General features: G+C 41.0%; 1 protein-coding gene across 4 annotated transcripts in view; it reads left to right on the forward strand.

Annotated features, from left to right (window-relative positions):
* Positions 1–1434: 1434 nt before the first annotated feature.
* LOC109626482 (unconventional myosin-XVIIIb) overlaps positions 1435–18639 on the forward strand; it is a 45000-nt gene continuing 27795 nt past the window's right edge. For 3 of the 4 annotated variants that reach the window (XM_069513255.1, XM_069513256.1, XM_069513257.1), the window contains exons 1-15: positions 1456–1593; positions 5937–6103; positions 9100–9245; positions 9943–10329; positions 10694–10757; positions 11730–11842; positions 12685–12852; positions 13366–13576; positions 13657–13799; positions 13905–14005; positions 14396–14459; positions 15362–15506; positions 16210–16380; positions 17116–17206; positions 18381–18573. In XM_069513255.1, coding sequence (XP_069369356.1) covers positions 6067–6103; positions 9100–9245; positions 9943–10329; positions 10694–10757; positions 11730–11842; positions 12685–12852; positions 13366–13576; positions 13657–13799; positions 13905–14005; positions 14396–14459; positions 15362–15506; positions 16210–16380; positions 17116–17206; positions 18381–18573 — 2034 coding nt within the window. In that variant the 5' untranslated portion in view covers positions 1456–1593; positions 5937–6066. Of the gene's footprint in view, positions 1594–5936; positions 6110–9099; positions 9246–9942; positions 10330–10693; positions 10758–11729; positions 11843–12684; positions 12853–13365; positions 13577–13656; positions 13800–13904; positions 14006–14395; positions 14460–15361; positions 15507–16209; positions 16381–17115; positions 17207–18380; positions 18574–18639 lie in introns of all 4 variants that reach the window. The other variant, XM_069513258.1, reaches the window with a different exon arrangement.

Raw genomic sequence — 18639 nt, forward strand, 5'->3', positions numbered from 1 at the left:
TTATTTTTCGACACTTTGGGAGGCAAACTGTTCTGCTCGCTGTTTGAGTGCATGTTTGACTTTTAGTGCAGTACTGACACCTCCTGGTTGTTCTGCAGCAGTAATTGCAGAGAAATTAATGAGAAGAGATAGAGATCTCAGTGTCTGTCAATCAATCAGTCAATCAATCAATCAATCAGAATTTCTACCCCCCACAACCATGTTGGGGCTTGTGGACACTTGTGGACACTTCCAACACTACAGACTACAAAGTAGGTCTTGTGTTTTTTTCTGATATTATTTGTCTGTTAATCACTTTTTAGATGCTATAAACAGAGGAAACTTTAAGTAAATTAAATGTAAAACTGAGTCTTCACTGGCTAAAGTCGGGTGGCTGTGGCTGAGGGGTAGATGGGTCATCCTCCAACCAGAAAGTCGGCAGCTCAATCCCATCCTTCCCCATCTATATGCCGAAGCGTCCTTGTGCAAGATGCTGAACCAAGAATGGCCCTGCTGGAAGAAGCGCTGCCCATAGATGCACTGTATGAATGTGTGTGTGGGTAGGTGGATGGCAAAACTGTACTGTAAAGAGCTTTGAGTGGTCATCAAGAGTAGAACAACACTTTATAAATTCACCATTTAAAATAGCAATCAGGTTATAACACTGCTCAACTCTGATGTCAGCATATTCAGGTGAAGCCTTGTATTATCCTTCACAGCATTATGCCGTAGCATGCATTAGTAACTCCTCTGCACCATGAGGACCACCCCAACACCTTGAGGGACTGTCTCCACAACTGGCAAACATTTTCATTTTGACTTAAAGACGAGCTGATCGGAAAAGGGTTGAGGTCACCGTTACCTCAGAACACAATCATGAGGTCACCTGCTGGTGGCGCTACAGGAAAAGCCAGAGTTCCACCAAAGTCAGTGGGATTCAACAGTCGAGTGCCATAAATATCTGAGGTAGATTTCATGACAATCCGTACAGTGGTTGTCGAGGTATGAGAGCTGCACCGGGCCCCTAACAAACATTTCCACCCTGTCCTCACAGACACCAGGAGGCTCCTCCTCCTCCTCCTCCCCCCTCGCCCCCAGCTGGAGCTGTCAATCAAACTGGACAGCTGACGCGGTGCAGATCTGCACATGTGCACTTGTGTCCTCTGTGGGGGAACAGCCGGTGTCTGTTGTCACCCCACCCCCCCCTCTACATTCACACATCTCAAGAAACAAGTTTGCGATAATGATAAAAACCAGAGCTTTGCCAGAAATATTGATTGTTTCATGTCTCCGCGATGTGTCTCACGTCTCAGTCATTCAGTGTCCACCAGGTCTCCAAACAGGGTCTTCTCACCCTCCTCCCCCCCCCTGAGCCTGCAGATATTTATAGAGGAATCGTCTGTCAACCATGTCCTGTTGCTTATCAGTGTGTGGCTTCAGAGCCCGTGTGTCACTCTATTTCTGACTCCATTGCTCCATGCCTCACTCAGTCTGTCTTGCCCGCCGTGTGAATCTGTGGTGGTGTTTGTGTGACAGCGGGACTCTCACTTGGCCTCACAGGATTTGACCATTACCCACCTGGATCTCTGAGCCAAATCTTTGCCATTGCTGAAGGTATGCTGCTTTGTCTTCTGTGCGTTGTTTCGGTCCAGTGTGCATTAACCACTAGAGATTTTAACGACATTCTCCAGGTTTTATTTATAGATGGTTTCTCTGAGAGAGAGGGGCCGGATCGGGCCTGTGTGGTACATTAACAGGTGTGATATGACATTCGCTTCAGACAGAATATAACACCGTCTTCTGATTTTTATTATGAAGTGTCCCAGGAAGGTTGTGAATAAAGTTGAGTCTATTCCTGTGTGAGATCTACAGTGGCCTACAAAACAAGTACTGTTGGTCATTTAGCGACTGGAGTAGAACTATTTGGATTCAGAGTTTCACCTGAGTTGGGAAAATAATAAACCTGATGGATTAAGATTCAACTTAATATTAGCTATTGTTCATTTGTTTTGGTTTGTTTGTTTTTGTGACGCTGTCTCGGTGTCTTCGAAACTAGTCATCAAGTTGTTTACACGCACTGACACAACCAGTCACCTTATGTGGTGCTGTGTGTAGTGCGTGATCTACAGGGTAATCATAACAGTAACATTTGGATAAGTCATTGTTCCACTTATATATGTGAAATTATTAAATATCGATAAGAAAATGTAGGAATAAATGAAAAAATCCATAAATTCTTACAATAAGAAATTTTAAGTCACTTGTGAAAGCGACAGGTCAGTGGAAGGAAGACAAAACAGCAGAGATAGTTGTATATTGTAAATCTTGGGAGAATCCTGGCTGCAGCATTTTTGTTTATCCTGAGATGTCTGATTGATTTCTGTCTGAAAACAAAGCCATGGATTATTTTACGGTGGCCCTGAGGGTCAAAACTCAACATTGCACAAAACACAACAATATTGTAAATACCAATTAACCATTTTCGTAAAATTGAAATGTTGATGTGACTTTGTGTTTTGTAAAATACTGCAGCATTTTCTGGGATGTTGTGTTGAATAAAGGAACATTTTAGCAATGCTTTGAATGTGTTACAAACAAAATTAGAAAAGTTTATGTCAGAATGAAAAAGTGCCTCTTGAAAGCACAAAGTCCTATATTTGATATTGCCGATAACTTTACACAATTGTTAAGTATAATTGAAAAGAAGAAGCCCAGGAATAGACCTCTGGGGTTCACCACAAGCAGGACCGGCACTTGCACTTCTGCTGCTCTAGGCGAAAAATAATTATACCGCCCTTCTATTTGCAACGAGCCCGACCAGCAACAACACAAAAACGCCAATATTCCATACACATAAATTGCTAGTGCACTAGATCACCAGTGCAATCTGGTGCAATGCTAGTGTGCTGAAAGTGCCAACAGTATTAAAGTATGCATGACACAATGTATCGGCATTTTTGCAGAACACTATCAATTCATGGCAGCAAATATAGTTGTTTTCCAAATAATCCAATTTCAGCTCCTCAAATTAAATAATACCAGTGAAAATCTCTCCTATACACCACTTTCTTATGTGCATCAAACACACAAAATGTGCAAGGCAAATTTTATCGGCAACTTAAACGACTAGAGAACAAACAAAACAAAAGTCTTGCATCCTCAGTTTTGATTCTCTGACGGACGGAGATCGTTGCCAGTCCATTAAGTCTGTCTTCTTTTATGGTGCTGTGGAGGTAGTTTTTTTTATAAGTTTCAACTTGAGAAACTGCATCTGAAAGCAACTGAAATGTGGAGTGTGAGAGACACTCATAATGCTATAAAAGCATTTGGAAAAACTTGAGTGCGTCGAGTGGTTAAGTTCCAGCTGCCAGACGTCTGCTCAAAGCAGTCAACACCGCAAAAGGTTCTCCGGAGTCGTCGCGTGTCAGGGCCTTTTTCAATGCTGTGCATTCTTGGAGAATGTCTGAGGTAGTTGTGCTAGCAGTCTCTTGGCCCGGTGGTTCATCATCATTGCTAACACTCCCTAGATAAATATGTATAAATATTGGAACGATGAAACCCTCTGTGTTTGGAATGCTGGCTCCTTTAATAGTCTCCTCTTTATATATATTCGCAGCCAGATAATTTTGGTCATTTAGACAGTGCAGTATCCTCTCATTGAATTTTTTTTTCTCAAAGACAATTTAGACCTAAAAGTTTAAGTATAAATGGAAAGCACACTGCTTCAGGCTGCTAGCAGTGGTCTGCAACCCTGCCAGGATGCATTGTTATCAGAGGAGGAGATCAGTAACATCTCTGGTTAAATCAAGTGCATCGTGTATCTTCAGAGATGAAAATACAGGATTATTGTGCATAAATTAACAATAACAATGTAACAATAGCATGCTAGCTACAGAGACATCGACATATTTAACATGTGAAAAAAAATGACCATAATACATTGAAACGATATTAAACTAAGATGTTACAATAGTTATCATAATTTTTAAATCCTTATTAATGGAGAAAATACTATATTTAGGTCTCTCTCCCATCTTTTAAGGCATTCTGGTATTTCATCCTAACAAGAATTGGGAGGAGAAGGAGTGAAATGGGATCAAACCTTAGTGTGGAAAATCTAAAAATCTAAATGTGTGACTGTTTTTGAGTTATTGAGTTTCTTTCATACTCTGTGAAAATGTTGTAATAAACCCACTCTTTAGTAACTTCTCAACACAGAACTGGAGAATTTACTGGCAAGACAGCCAGAAAAATTCTTTTCAGTGGTTGCTGAAAATCAAAATGCGAGAAATACAGTTTTAGTTTTATTTTTTTCCTACTTAAATTGCTTTTTGAGGAGCGTGTATGTCTGAAATGTGTCTTTCCCACAGGAGTGGCTACCTTGCTTGACTATGCCTCTTGTTTGTAGCATGTTTCACCTAGATGCATGAAAATTGGACAAACCACATCATGTCACAATGTACAAAAGCAGTCATAGCCTTAATCCAACAATAAGTTGAAGGTCCTTTGCGACTGTAGGTCGCTTGAGACTGAATCAGATGGGCGGTGGTCAGGGTGGATGATTCGGCGAGGGAAAGTTGCTGGTTTTGGTTAATTATTGGTATTGCTTCACTGTAGCACTTTCCATATTTAACTAAACCACAATCAAGTCCAGTATTCCTTATTTTGTACCCCTGTGTTTGGTCTCCACCTCCTCCTGAGGGAAATATCTGGCTCTTTAGCTGCTAAATGCTCTACTGTGTTTGCCAGCTGGTCTTTAGCTGCGTTTCTATGCTGTTTGCTGCTGAGCAGGTATAGTAAACTGTGGATTTTAAAATGTGTTGTCTACAAACAGAAGTCTGCTGCAACTGTTGACAAGTGTTAGCAAAGGTTTGGGGTTAAACCTAAAACTGACCTAAATGTTCTGGAGAGCTGAAACAGCAAAGATCATGATAATTCTCTGTGAGTTTGTCTCTAGGTGGGTTTGTATCCATCTGATTTTATGTGTGTTTTCACTTTCTGTGTAAAATCCTGAGAGGAGAAGCTTGAAATAAAAATAAAAAAACCCTTCTCTCTGTCACATAAACATTTGCATGCATACAGGAGGTGGAAAAGGTGAAATCGAAACATTCTCAATGAATAAAAACTGACCTCCATGAAGCTTGTGACTTAAACGTAGAGCAATTAAGAGCCTGGAACCTTCTTCAAATGAATACATGAAACAGAAATGTCATATTTGTGTCACAAATTTACCACACAGTTCTCCTGAATGGAGTCGTTTAACGTTGCTGTGTCCTCTTCTTCTTCAGTGGATTAGTCTCCCCCCAAGATCCAAACAAACATTAGATGGATAGTTCATGATATCTACTCTCCATTATACCAATGGGAGAGTGGGTGAAGTGGTTGAGTCCACAAAACACTTTATAGCCAAATCCAAAACAAATAACATAAATGGTGATCACCCATGTTTTTGGGCTAAAAACATGGTGTACATGCCACTGTTTTCGAAGTTGAGTGTCGAGGCTCACGGACACTCGTCACATTGTGGAGACACAGCTCACAAAAATATAACTGATGACAACAAAATAGAATAAAAACAAAGAAATTGTGAGCATGTGACAACAGAGCCTCTCGAATGCTTAACAGAGGGACAACGAGACAGTTTCTTAAAAGAAAAGGACGCCTCAACAGACAGAACGTAGCAGCCAGACGTCTCAGTAATAGGAAACTGTAAATCACCAGGACGTGTGTGTTTGTACGATAACTCAGCCTCTCCCTGACTGATTTGATCTGATGCAATGATATTTTCTTCCTGGGTTTTTTTTCTTCTGTACAATCTCCAAATTGAAAGGCAGATCTGACACTTTTCATCATTCATCTGGCAGCTCGAGTGAGAGAAAGAAGGAGGGGGGCTTCATATTTTTCTCTACCATCTTCTGTCACTTTCTTCACTTTCAACTATTTCTCTCCTTTGTCAGGTTTTGTGTCTTTCTCTGCACGCACACATACCACCACCATCACCACCTCCGCTTTGAGATCCCGTCTGGCTGACATCCCCTGCACACCCATCCCTGAGCCACCCTCCACCACCCCACCCCCTGTGCAGCCATGGCCCTGTCTTCACGTTTAAAACTGTGGGAGCAGAAGGGAGGTGCAGATTTGTTGCATGCTGTGTTCACTCAACATATTCTACTGTCACTGTGTGTGATGCATGTAGAATCTAGCTTTGATTTTGTCGTCACTAACCCCAAATGATCATGACATCATTTGCCGTGGCTGAGGAGTAAAGCAGTCGTCCTTCATCCAGAAGGTTGGTGGCTTGAATCCTTGGGCAAGTTGCTGAACCCCGAATGGCCCCTCATAGATATTGAATGCACGAATTGGAAGTTGCTTTGGATGAAAGAGTCAGCTAATGACATGTCATGTAATGACATGTCGCTGTGAAGTCTGCATGCTGAGGACGGTGTATTAGTCATCCTGCATGTCTACTGGTTTGACTTTGAGCTTTCTAAAGCTTCACTCCGTCATTGATATTCAGGCTGAAGCTGCTAGGAGCTGATATTCAATACTTTTGTGCAATCACTCAAGTCCTTTCTTTAGAATCTGACTTTAAACTACTTTTTCACATTTCACATTATTCCACTAGATTTATCGTTGTCACCAGAGGTGATCCTTTAATTAAGCAAAAGCACCAAAATTCTGCATTACATGTAAAAGTCCTGCATTCAAAACCCCACCCAAGAGCCTCACCATTGATGCTTAAGCAGCTTTTTACTGTTGTGGCGGCTACAGGTGGAGGAGCTGCTCTTCTGGCCTTACAGGCTGCTCTTGCTGCTTGACAGCTTGGCATCAGGCTCCTGTCTAGATGCATGGATACAGAGCTATTACTGTCTGTTGTGCATGGATAGAATCACCACTCGAAAAGTTTGGTGATGTCGCCCGGAAACAATGTAGAAAACATGTAGTTATACATCCTCTATACCCACAAGGTTGTGCAACAACATGATTGCCTCGATATGTTTCCTCTTTTGCTGTTATAAAGCAGATGATTGGCTTACTGGGGGAATGGGCGAGGCTTGTGTTAAACAACTGCCAGTGTTATGGACTTCTTATAGTGGTTTGTCTTTCCCCTTATAACATTTCTACTTTATATATATTTTCATATTTGGATATTTCAGTTGCTCCCAATGGGCCAACAGATAAATCTTGATGAGATGATTTATGGGAGAGAAAAGAAGAAAAACATTTAAGTAACTAAATATCTAGAACTGCCGAAATAGTTTTTGTTTAATCGATTTCTCTATTGAAATTGTTTTTATCAGCAACACATTTTGATTATTCATTGTTTATCAATTCAAACAAAAAAATGCACACATTTCTCTTATTCAAGTGTGAAGATTTCCTGCTTTTCTTTGATCGTAAATCTGAATATCTTTGAATTTTAGACTGTTTATCCTACAACCCGATATATTATCACCTTGTTACAAAACAAATATCCATACTTTTATGTCTGAAAGAGTTTTTGTTTCGTAATACAACAATTTTGTATACAATATGCAAATAAAGCTGTTGTAATGGAACAGTTTTACTTAGTAGTATTGCTATTCTTTCAGCAATTCCCCAATTAAAGGTTCAGTGTGTAAGATTTAGGTGAAAGGAAACTATTGGCAGAAATTGAATGTAGAATAATCCTCATGATGTTTTCATCTTGTTTGTTTCATCTAAATTGTATGAATTGTAGTTTTCTTTACCCCAGAAAAGGCCCTTTATATTTAAATACTTTATATTTACATCGAGCGGGTCCTCTCTACAGAGGCCGCCATGTTTTTTACATTAGTCCAGACTGGACAAACTAAACACCTTTGAGTTTTTATGACAACTGAAGCTACCACAGATTCTTTTTCATGTTTGGAAGGAGAGGGTGAGGTGAGGGGTGTTCAGCTGCAACATGCAACTTCACAGTAGATATCACAAAATTCTACACACTGCACCTTTAAGAACTTAGTTCCTTTAAGTGATGTGGCATTTATTGGATAATGGTAAACATTTAAAAAAAGACAAATAGTATGAATAGAGAGTACGAGAGTATGAATAATCAAAATATTTTATGTTTTGAACTGCTCCTGAGAAAGATAAGTATACAAACAAATCCTGTAATTGAGTCTAGTCACAGACTGCTTATGTCTGTGTTAAGGCAACATAACACTCCAACAGTCAAAATGTAATAATTAGGCATGACTCAGTCTGATTCTTCTCCAGGTTTTCTCGTGATTGCATATTGTAGCTTTTCAAAGAATGTGAAACAGCTGTCCTGCTGACCTTTATTCTGTTCCCTGTTGTGTCAGCCTCTGATAGCTATTAGTTAAATGTCAGGCCTCTGGCTACCTCTCTAGTTTGGCTCTTCTGGTTCCCTCATGATTCTTGTCATAGCCACTGAGTCATACTTCCTCCTAAAGCTGAGAGCGCACATGATGGAAAACGTATTAAAATGTACTCAAATACAGCTGAAGACACTCACTCTGTCTTTGACAATCAAAATAATACGTGAAGCGACCTGTCCTGTTACTGGCTGAGCCATGAAGCCAGTCAATGTTAATAAAGTCTATATATCACTCTATATGAGGGAGGCTCTCACTCGGACATTTGCATTCACACATATACCTCGTCTGAAGAGACTGCAGATCTCTGGATTTCAGTGCATGTCTGAAAGCAGCTTTAGATAAAAGACCCACTAGTAAAAGATTACAGTAAATATGGTATCGTATATATATGATAAATTCATATTAAATGTTATCACTTCATCATTTTAGATTCTTTCTGAAAATGTCTCAGAATTTGTCAAAGAATGTGTCATGATTATTGAGATGTGGCCAAAAAAACTAAGGGATTTCCCTCGTGTTGCTGAGATAGTAAGGTCAAATAGTCCTTGAGAAAGAAAGCAGGATGTACATAAAGATGAAATAAATAAATATTGGATCTCACCGAGGAGCATGGCTACACAAGTTTAATTCCAGAGCAACAAATCTCAAAGACAAATAAATCCAAACCTGCAATGATGAATACCACAGCAGTTCTTGTAACGCGTGTGTTCAGATCCCACAATGATCCTGTCTAATTGCATTCACCCATCGTTCAAACCACAGATAAAGGAAGAGAACCAGCCGGTGGCCACAGCCACGCCTTCGCCACCTCTGTCAGCGCTGCCCGGCGGCTTCCTCAAACAGCTGGTCAGGGATTCAGAGAAGGAGACCAAATATAAAGAGCCGGAGGTCAAAGACGACAGAGCCGTGAGTGCCTCCTCATTTGTTTCCCTTCAGCTCTCTGAGAAAATACAATCTGACATTTTGGTAAATATGCTTATTTGCTCTGTTGCCATGCGTTAGACTATTAGATTGATACCTTTCAAGAACGGAGACAGTCAGCCTAGCTTAGCATAATGACTGTAGGGAAACAGCCAGAGTGGCTCTGACCAAAGGTTACAAACCCCAATCACCACATTTAGCCCACACCCCACACATCCTTAATCCGGCCCACATATGAAATGATGGTATTTGGGTGGTCCGCTCCTGTTTGCCAGATCTGGGCCACAAATAAGCCACAGCAATATACCAAGCTTCAACCAAAGGTTGCCCAAATTTGAGCCATATTCACCATTTACCTCATGAGCCACTTTAGGGTCACATCCAAAAGGCCCACATTTGTTTTGGGACATTTGGGCCGTTATTTTACAGATGGGCAAATTTAAGTTTCCCCATCCTTTTAGTTCAGGCCATAAGAAGGCCAGAAGGGACTTTTTGACAGAGCTAGCTGTTTCCTTTTGTCCCGAAGCCTTTATGCAGAGCTAAATAAAAATATGAAGTTACAACTAGCAGTTGCTTTAGCTGCTTGTAACTTCATATTTTTACTCCACAGACACAGTTGGATTAATCTCCCCATTGATTTCTTTAGAGGGTGATACCGAGTCTTCTTTTTTTATCCCTGTAGCCAAACAAATTGAGCGACAACCTTGTGCAACAGTTCCTCGTCCCAGATCAGACTCCTCCGATCCTTGAGGCTGAGATGGCGCTCCGAGCTGAACAGCTCATCAGCAACAGCAGGCAAGGATGTCAATCAGATGGCAAGTCCCCTCAGAGACACATCTTCACTCCCGAACCTGATGGTCAACAGAAAACCAAACTGGATGTGATGCCAGAGCCGTCAAAGCAACAGCGGGATATGAGGGCAGAGAAGATCAAGAAGACGCCACAGGCCGAGCAGAAGAAGGAGAAGATAGCAGAGGTGAAGCAGGTGGAGAGAGAGCAGGGGATGGAGGAGAGGCTGGAGCCGGAGGGAAGGCAAGCAGACACAGCTATGACAGAGCACAACAGAGAGGTATGTTTGTCACTCTGATCATTATAATACAGACTAATCCTGGAGTTATTATGGACATCTTCAATGTTAAATTATATCGAATGAATAAGTTGAAACACATTTTGGAAAAATAATAATGAAATGAAATTAACTGGAAGATGTGTGTGTGCCCTTGTGTTGGAGTTTTCATTGGCAGATTAATCCACATTTGGATTTCTAATATGTGCGACAACTCAACAAGATATATAGTACAGATCTAGTTGTGTTTAGATATTTAATGAGAAGTTACAAATTCATTTAAAGCTTAATTAAATACTGGATTTGTTAAGTTATTGCAGTGGCTCAGACTTGTTGTTGCCTCACTGTCTCCTTGTTTCTCTCTCAGGTGAAAGACGTGTGGTATGAAGCCGGAACTGTGTGGTGTGTCCAAAAGGATGGGTTCACCCTCGGTGAGATATGAAAGCAATGCTGTCTATCTATCTATTTATCTATCTATCTATCTATCATGTAAAATGTTGGTGGATCAGATCTCCGATGGAAGTAGAAGGGAGGTGATTTAAAGAGAAGAAGATCTTTAAAATAGATACAGGTAGCCACCGGTGTCTTGAAAGGGAGGTAGGCAGTCCAGTAAAGGAAAGAGAATCAAAGTCGTCCAAGGGGCTGGTTATGAAAGTGTGAACGAGCATTTCAGATTATTTCTGAAAAGCTCAAATTTAGCTTCCTTCAGGAAAAAGTGATTAGAGGGAAGATCAGGAACAACAGAATACAAGACTATAATTAGATCCTTAAACAATCAACCGATTATCAACTTATCTAATTATATATAAGTGTATTTAACAGAAACAAAATTACACAGAAAATTGGGGTTAGGATTAGTTATTCATTCAAGTCAACTCATTGTCACAGCTCTGCTCTGTGTGTGTGTGAATAGTATAATTTGGTCATAATGTGTGTCAGGATTAGTGGAGTCCTCCACTAATCCTGACACAATCTCTAGTAATCGTCTCGTCTGTTATTTTACCTTTGTATCATGTTACAAATGAGCTGCAGCAGACTCATCATCTCTCCCCGTGCTGCTGCTGACCATATGTGCAGGGCTCTGCTCCGAATCCATCTGTTGATTTTATCCAGTGCTCACGCATCCATTCATCCACCCATCCATCTACTTACTGCACTGCGCAGCACTAATCCCATTAGACCTTCAGATTTCCACATACTGTTTCCCCTGACCCCTGACTGTTTAATATGCATGGCTCAGAAAATCATAATTGACAACAGATTTGTCTAGAGAGACATATTAACACATATGTGGATTCACTGTGGACCAGACTCTGCTCTATAGGCAGCACGTGGGGCAAATAAAAGATGTCCTGGTTGTTGATGTATTGATGTGCGAGCTTGATTATCATTCTCTCTTTCAGCCACTCAGCTAAAACCAGATGAAGGCACACCTGAACTCCCAGAGGGCCGAGCGAGGGTCCGCCTGCAGACAGATGGATCGCAGCATGACGTGACAGAGTTTGAAATCGAGAAGGTAGTTCAGTTCTTTTTCTTTTGAATGTGTTTCTCTCTATTTTTTTTAGGGAAAATCAATTTAATGTTGTACTACAGCAAAGTTCCTGGAAATCCAGATGTCCTATAATGCATTTTTTTATTTATTTACACCTGAGTTGTAGTCTTCTGTGGACCACTTCAATAAGTCATACTTAGAAGAAGAATGAGTCACGTGGGTGAAGGTCCAGTACTCGACCCGTTTATCCACCAAGACCTTGACTTTGTCAGTCCCTGTACAACCTCCCCTGACTTCCAACACCTTTCTACCAGAAAGTGATGTTTAATAAGCACGTGATGGTGGCAGACAGTATGTGCAGCACTTCACCTGTGCATTTCAACACTTTGTAGCATCGTATAAGCTTTTTTATTTTGCAGAAACACACACCAAAAAGCTGCCATGTGATGGTGCAGACACTTTGTTAAGAAATGACCAAAATGGAAGCAGAAGAGGTTGAAATAACCAGATCTGGAACTAAAAGGGAAGCTTTTTTATTTTTATCTTTGGCTTAAGTCTGAATTCAATTCGAAGTTGTAAAAACACTGCATGCTACACTGGACCCATGATGCAGCTAGTAGTGTCTTTTCATTAGTCAATGCCTGGTCTAATTCTACATATCCAACAGGATTTGTCTTATAGAGACATTAAGCAGCTGTTTTCAGAGGTTGGTGTTTTAATTCCAGCATTTGTCACAAAACAGAAAATATGGCAAGAAGATAAACACACCAAAAATCCCAGTGTCTACCTGTGTTTTTATATATTGTTAATATATTGTTGTGAACCATGAACAGCTCCATGAACTGACGGTTCTTCTCCCTGCGCAGTGTAATCCATCAGAGCTGGATCTGTGTGAGGATCTGAGCGACCTGCAGAGTGTGAATGAATGTGGAGTTCTGCACACACTGTCCAGTCGAGCTAAAGCCAACATGCCGCTCACACACGCAGGACCCAACCTGGTCAACTTCTGGCCTCCGATACAGGCCCACAGCAAGGTGAGAGCAGACCACCACAATTTCACAGAATATTTTGTACTGTTTAAAAAATGTTCTAAATGATGAAAATAATGAAAAAGAACATTTATACAAAATGAAACCAGCTAATTATTTATTTGCCTTTTACAACTGTTAAATATGTGACAATTATTTAGAAAATGTTAATACTGCCTTAACAAATAACTAACTATCTTTATTAACTGATGGTTTGTAAGTGGTCCTTGGTATAAATAGTAATTTGTGCCTGATTGATTCATCTTTTTTTTAATTCTGCCATGATTATTTTCATGATTAATTAACCCTCTTATTTATGAATGAATGAATGAATAAATTCCCAGTATTCTCCAATTTTTTTATTTCCTCTGAACAGCAGTTCAAAACCCAGAGATAATCATTTTACAGATCAAAAACTGTCACTCAAGTCATCAGTCATTGAATCAATCAGTCATCTGGTTGTTTTTCGACTCTAAATCAATTGCATTTTTTCTTTTTTCTAACTCTATTTCCTGTCAGACCCCAAAGTCCCGGCGAGGAGATACAGTCTGGGATGCTCCTCCTGCTCTGGCGGCCTTGGTCAAACGGGTTTATGTGTCCATGGTGGGCAGCCGGAGAGACCACAGCGTGTGCGCGGTGGGACGCAGCGGCACAGGAAAGACCACGGTGTGCCAAGCCTTCACAAATGCTCTCCTCAAACAAGCCGGCACCACTGGAGAGAACCTCAGTGGTGAGCACAGCAGCTGGAGGGATGAGGGTCCGCGTCCGTACTTTACAGAATGTTCATTCCTTTGCTTTCTCTCACTCTAGTGGAGCGTGTGCAGGCTATGTTCACAGTCCTGAAGTCTTTTGGCTGTGTGAGCTCCCAGCACAGTGATTCTTCATCTCGATTCGCCACCGTCTTCTCACTGGACTTTAACCACGCTGGACAGGCTGCTGCTGGACACCTGCAGGCATGAATCACACACACACACACACACACACACACACACACACACACACACACACATGCACCATCGCTTTTCACCTTCTCACCCTCTCCCCTGCCTCTCCATCAGACCATGATGCTGGACAAATGGAGAGTGTGTCAGAAAGTCGCAGGAGAGAGTAACTTCCTGGTCTTCTCCCAGATGCTAGCAGGACTCAGCACAGAGATGAGGTAATCTTCAAAGTACCATCTATCTATCTATCTATCTATCTATCTATCTATCTATCTATCTATCTATCTATCTATCTATCTATCTATCTATCTATCTATCTATCTATCTATCTATCTATCTATCTACTATCTATCTATCTATCTATCTATCTATCTATCTATCTTTCTATCTTTCTATCTATCTATCTATCTATCTATCTATCTATCTATCTATCTATCTATCTATCTATCTATCTATCTATCTATCTATCTATCTATCTATCTACTATCTATCTATCTATCTATCTATCTATCTATCTATCTTTCTATCTATCTATGTAGTAGTGATACTTCTGGCACATTCAAATACAGACATATCTGTTGTTAACTCTGTTGTTAATTCTTCATTAGGACAGACCTGCAGCTGCACCAGCTCCCTGAATCCAACTCTTTCGGCATTGTAAATCCCACCAAGGTACAGTAAGTGCAAGAGACGTGTGTGGGGGTTACGTGAGTATGAGGAGCTGCAGAAAAAGACAAACCAGCACCACAGATGGCAAGAACACCGAGCAGGTGTTCGTTTGAGAGGCCTTGTGTCCATCCTGCCTCGGCAGATGTTTTGTTGTTATTAGGCCTTTCAAAAATGTGAGGGAGGCCATGTATGTGAGTATTAGTGGATTTCCAGGCAGTAGTCGTTGGAGGCACAGCGTCCCTTCTGTCGATGTGCTTGTGTGGAAAGAATAGAGCTATTTGAAAACATCTGGAAACCATGGAGAGGTCTTCGCAGGATATTGAAGCTGTGATCAGTCTTATAGCATAGTTGGCAGAAATAAACTAAATAACTGAGTCACAGCAGTTGCGGCTAAAATGTCATCACTTCACAAGTTTTTCCTTTTGAGATGTATTTTTGAAAATGTGTCATATTTATAATTGAGTAATCGCGACCTTGAGCTTTGACATCAAAAACTATCTGGTTCATCTTTGAGTCTGATCAAACATTTTTAAGTATGAAAGAATTCCCTCCTGGTGTTATCCTGTGAATGGTGGATACACTTTACCTCTCCACATAGTATCTCTTTAAAGAACACACTGGCATGACGTGTTTAATATATATATATATATATATATCTTTCTCACTTGGGCTGTCACGTCTGACTTTGCTTTGTTTAATTGTTTACACCCTCACTACGGCCACAGCGCTCACGTAAGGTTGAGTAAAAAGATGAAGAGGTAACATGGTGCAGAGAAAATTCTCCACTTGAAGGGACAGGGGCTGTGAAGATGATTCAGCTGTTCTTCCATTTCAATACGTGACTCATTTTCACAGACTGAGCAGACACACCAACCGTCCCTCCCTTCCTATCTGTCTGCTCTCAGGTTGAGGAGAAACAGCGTGCGTCTGTTGCCTTCACCAAGCTGCTGACTGCCATGGAAACGCTGGGCTTCACCGCCAGCGAGCAGAAGGCGATATGGCACGTTCTGGCTTCTATTTATCATCTGGGAGTTGCCGGGGCCTGTAAAGGTAACGCTCGTTCATCATCATCATCATCTTCCTCATCACACAGTGGTTGTGGGTCCGCCAAACATTACACACCTTTGTTCTTCAAGTATATATCAAACCCTACTTAAGTGCACATCCCACCACCGTCCTGTCTTCAACCGAACTTCTAAAGTTATGAAGCTTTTGGCAGAGAGTTTGTGGTATCCTTGGTAGTTTTACATCCTTGGTGTTGTTGTACTTGTACATGTCTGATATAGACTTTGATGGAATTTAAAACCCTTATGAAACACTCAACACATTTAGTCACCATTTTGACACTGTGTAAACAGATTGAGATCCCTACGAATTGAGTAATACTTGGGCCACACACACGCACACACACACACACACACACACACACACACACACACACACACACACACACACACACACACACTCACACACACACACACACACACACAGCAATCTGATTCTGACATTAGACTAGAAGTGAGCGGCTGTGCTTTGATCAAACACACAACAGTACCTGGTGAATAGAAATACACAGCATCACCTGTTTTCATCTGAACCACTTTAAACTCTGACAGTGACCTGCAGGCAGAAATCTCTCACATGTAATAACCAAATGGTCTTTAGAGTTTGTCACTGATGTCACTAATATCCTCCCTCTGTGGACTTTGTCATAATTGTGTCTTCTCTGTGTGTTCCCCTTTTGTTTGCACAGTGGGCAGGAGACAGTTTGTGAGTTTCGACAGTGCTCAGGCGGCCAGCAGCGTTCTGGGCTGCGAGGGCGAGGAGCTGCACACGGCCACGTTCAAACATCACCTCCGACAGCTGCTGCAGAGAGCCACCGGGGGCAGCAGAGAAAGAAACGCTTTTGCCGAGGCAGACGAGGGTGAGATGCACACTCACTAAAGGCGCCGAATTGTGGGAGGCAAGACCAGGGTAGGCCCGAGGTGGAGGGAGTCCTTCCGAGAACAGAGGCTTCCACTGACTTTAAATAGATCAGACTGAGGATAATGTCTCTGTGGCCCTGTACAATAAGACAAAGTGCAAAAAAAATTGTTGGAATGAAGAAAAAGGAGAGAGAAGACACCACTAGTGAGGCACTAGCAGGGCCGTACCCTCATTTTTTGATTGACTAACTGAAAAGTAGATTTTTTAAGTTGATCTTAGAGTAGAGCGATTTCTCCAGGAAACGGCTTCTGCATTAAACTACAGTTCTTATTAGGAAAGTATTTAGGAAATCAATGAGTAGTTATGTGCCAGTAAAATAAAGAATTGCTATTTTATTTTCCAACATAAAGTTCGAAATGCTTATTCATTTATTTATTTAACTGGCCTAAAGTGCATTCACTCAAATGTAGTATTTTTAGAAAGCCATTGGGATTCACCTGCCAGCGATCATGAATATATAACTATATACTTGAATATCCTTCGGGATCAATAATGTATCTATCTATCTATATTCATGGTTGTCAAGAAATTTCACTGGGTCACAGTTGAATGGTCAGTGCAGCAGATTAAGCTCCACCGCCCCCCACACATGTAATCATGTTCATTAAAGGAAACCCACACAGACTGAGGAAACCATCCTAAACCATGTCTTCGTCCCCCCGGTTCTCTGCAGGCCCCAGGTTGACAGCCACTCAGTGTGTTGATGGAATGGCTGCAGGACTCTATGAAGAACTCTTCACTGCCATAGTCTCACTCATCAACAGGTACATGGACACATCGCTGACTGCACATTCAATGCTAAATGGTTTTTGCAGTGCTTCTATGTGCAGAACTTTTATGTATTAAACAGCCGAACCACTGAGCCTCTGGTTAGTGGCTACCCGCTCTATCTGCTGAGTTACAGCCGCTCCAGCCTTATAATAAACTGGATAATTTTCAATGCACCATTTGAAAAAAGATGATTGCCACAGTTTGTTCTCTTCTCTTTCCAGCAAAAAAAAAAAGCAGCTGAATCACTTTTTGTTCTTCAAATGAACAATCAATTGAGCAAACATTCTGCTTGGTAACTCTGCTGAGTCTCTAATCTACATGTTTTTCAATTTCTTCTGTCAGACAGTAAATATATTTGCATGACTCAATGATTTGATCCAAGCCAGGTTAGCTGTTTTAGCCTGCTTTCAGTATTTCAGCTAAGCTAAAGCAAATAAAGCCAAGCTAAGGAAAGAAAAGTTAAACTAACTGGCTGCTGGCAGGATCCTCATATCTAACAAAAAACAGGAGAATGGTATCAATTTGCTTTCAAACAAGAAAGTGAATATATTCACCAAGTCTGAACTATTCATTGAACCTAAAATAGTCCTGAAATGATGTGGTGCAGCATTCACACTGAAAGACACAATTACAGAGCAACTTTAAAACCCGACAGTAATACATGCAGCTGCCCTCAATTTTTATTTTTATTTATTTAATATAAAGGTGACTAACATATATGTTATTGACATGACACCATGCCATTGCAAAACAACAATTTAATAAAAAGTAAAGATGAATAAAATGAATAGGATAGAGACAGTTTACAACATTTAGAACCACCAACATAATAATCAAAGGTGTGAAATAAATGTTGTGTGGCCTCAGTCAATCTTGAATATTGGTCCATAAATGTAAAACATATGGACAATAGAAGAACATACTTGTTTTTCTCCTCCTCCCATTGTTTAATGTAATGGTATTTTCATGTTTCATTTGTATATAAAATGATTGAAGATCTATTTCACAGACCACTCACAGTGTGTGTGTTGTTTGGATATTTGTTGATTCAGATGATGTTTTCCTCTCGGAGACATTCATTTGTTTTCTATGCAGCTTTACTATCGTACAACGTGCATACATGCACAGTAGACTGTTTGTGACACGGGCTGTGTGTTTTGTTGGCAGGGCTCTGAGGGGTCAGCAGCTGACGTTAGCCTCCGTGATGGTGGTGGACACGCCGGGCATGAGGAACCCGAGACACTCTACAGAGGAGCGAGGGGCCGGCTGGTCTGAGTTCTGCCACAACTACCTGCAGGAGAGGCTGCTGGAGCACTACCACACACACACCTTCAGACACACACTGGAGAGATACGCACAGGTAATGGACACACACCGGTAATCCAATAATCAAAGTTTACATGTTTGTTTTTTCGTTTATCTTCTC

Source organism: Paralichthys olivaceus, chromosome 18, assembly GCF_024713975.1.
Source record: "Paralichthys olivaceus isolate ysfri-2021 chromosome 18, ASM2471397v2, whole genome shotgun sequence".
Lineage (NCBI taxonomy): Eukaryota > Metazoa > Chordata > Actinopteri > Pleuronectiformes > Paralichthyidae > Paralichthys > Paralichthys olivaceus.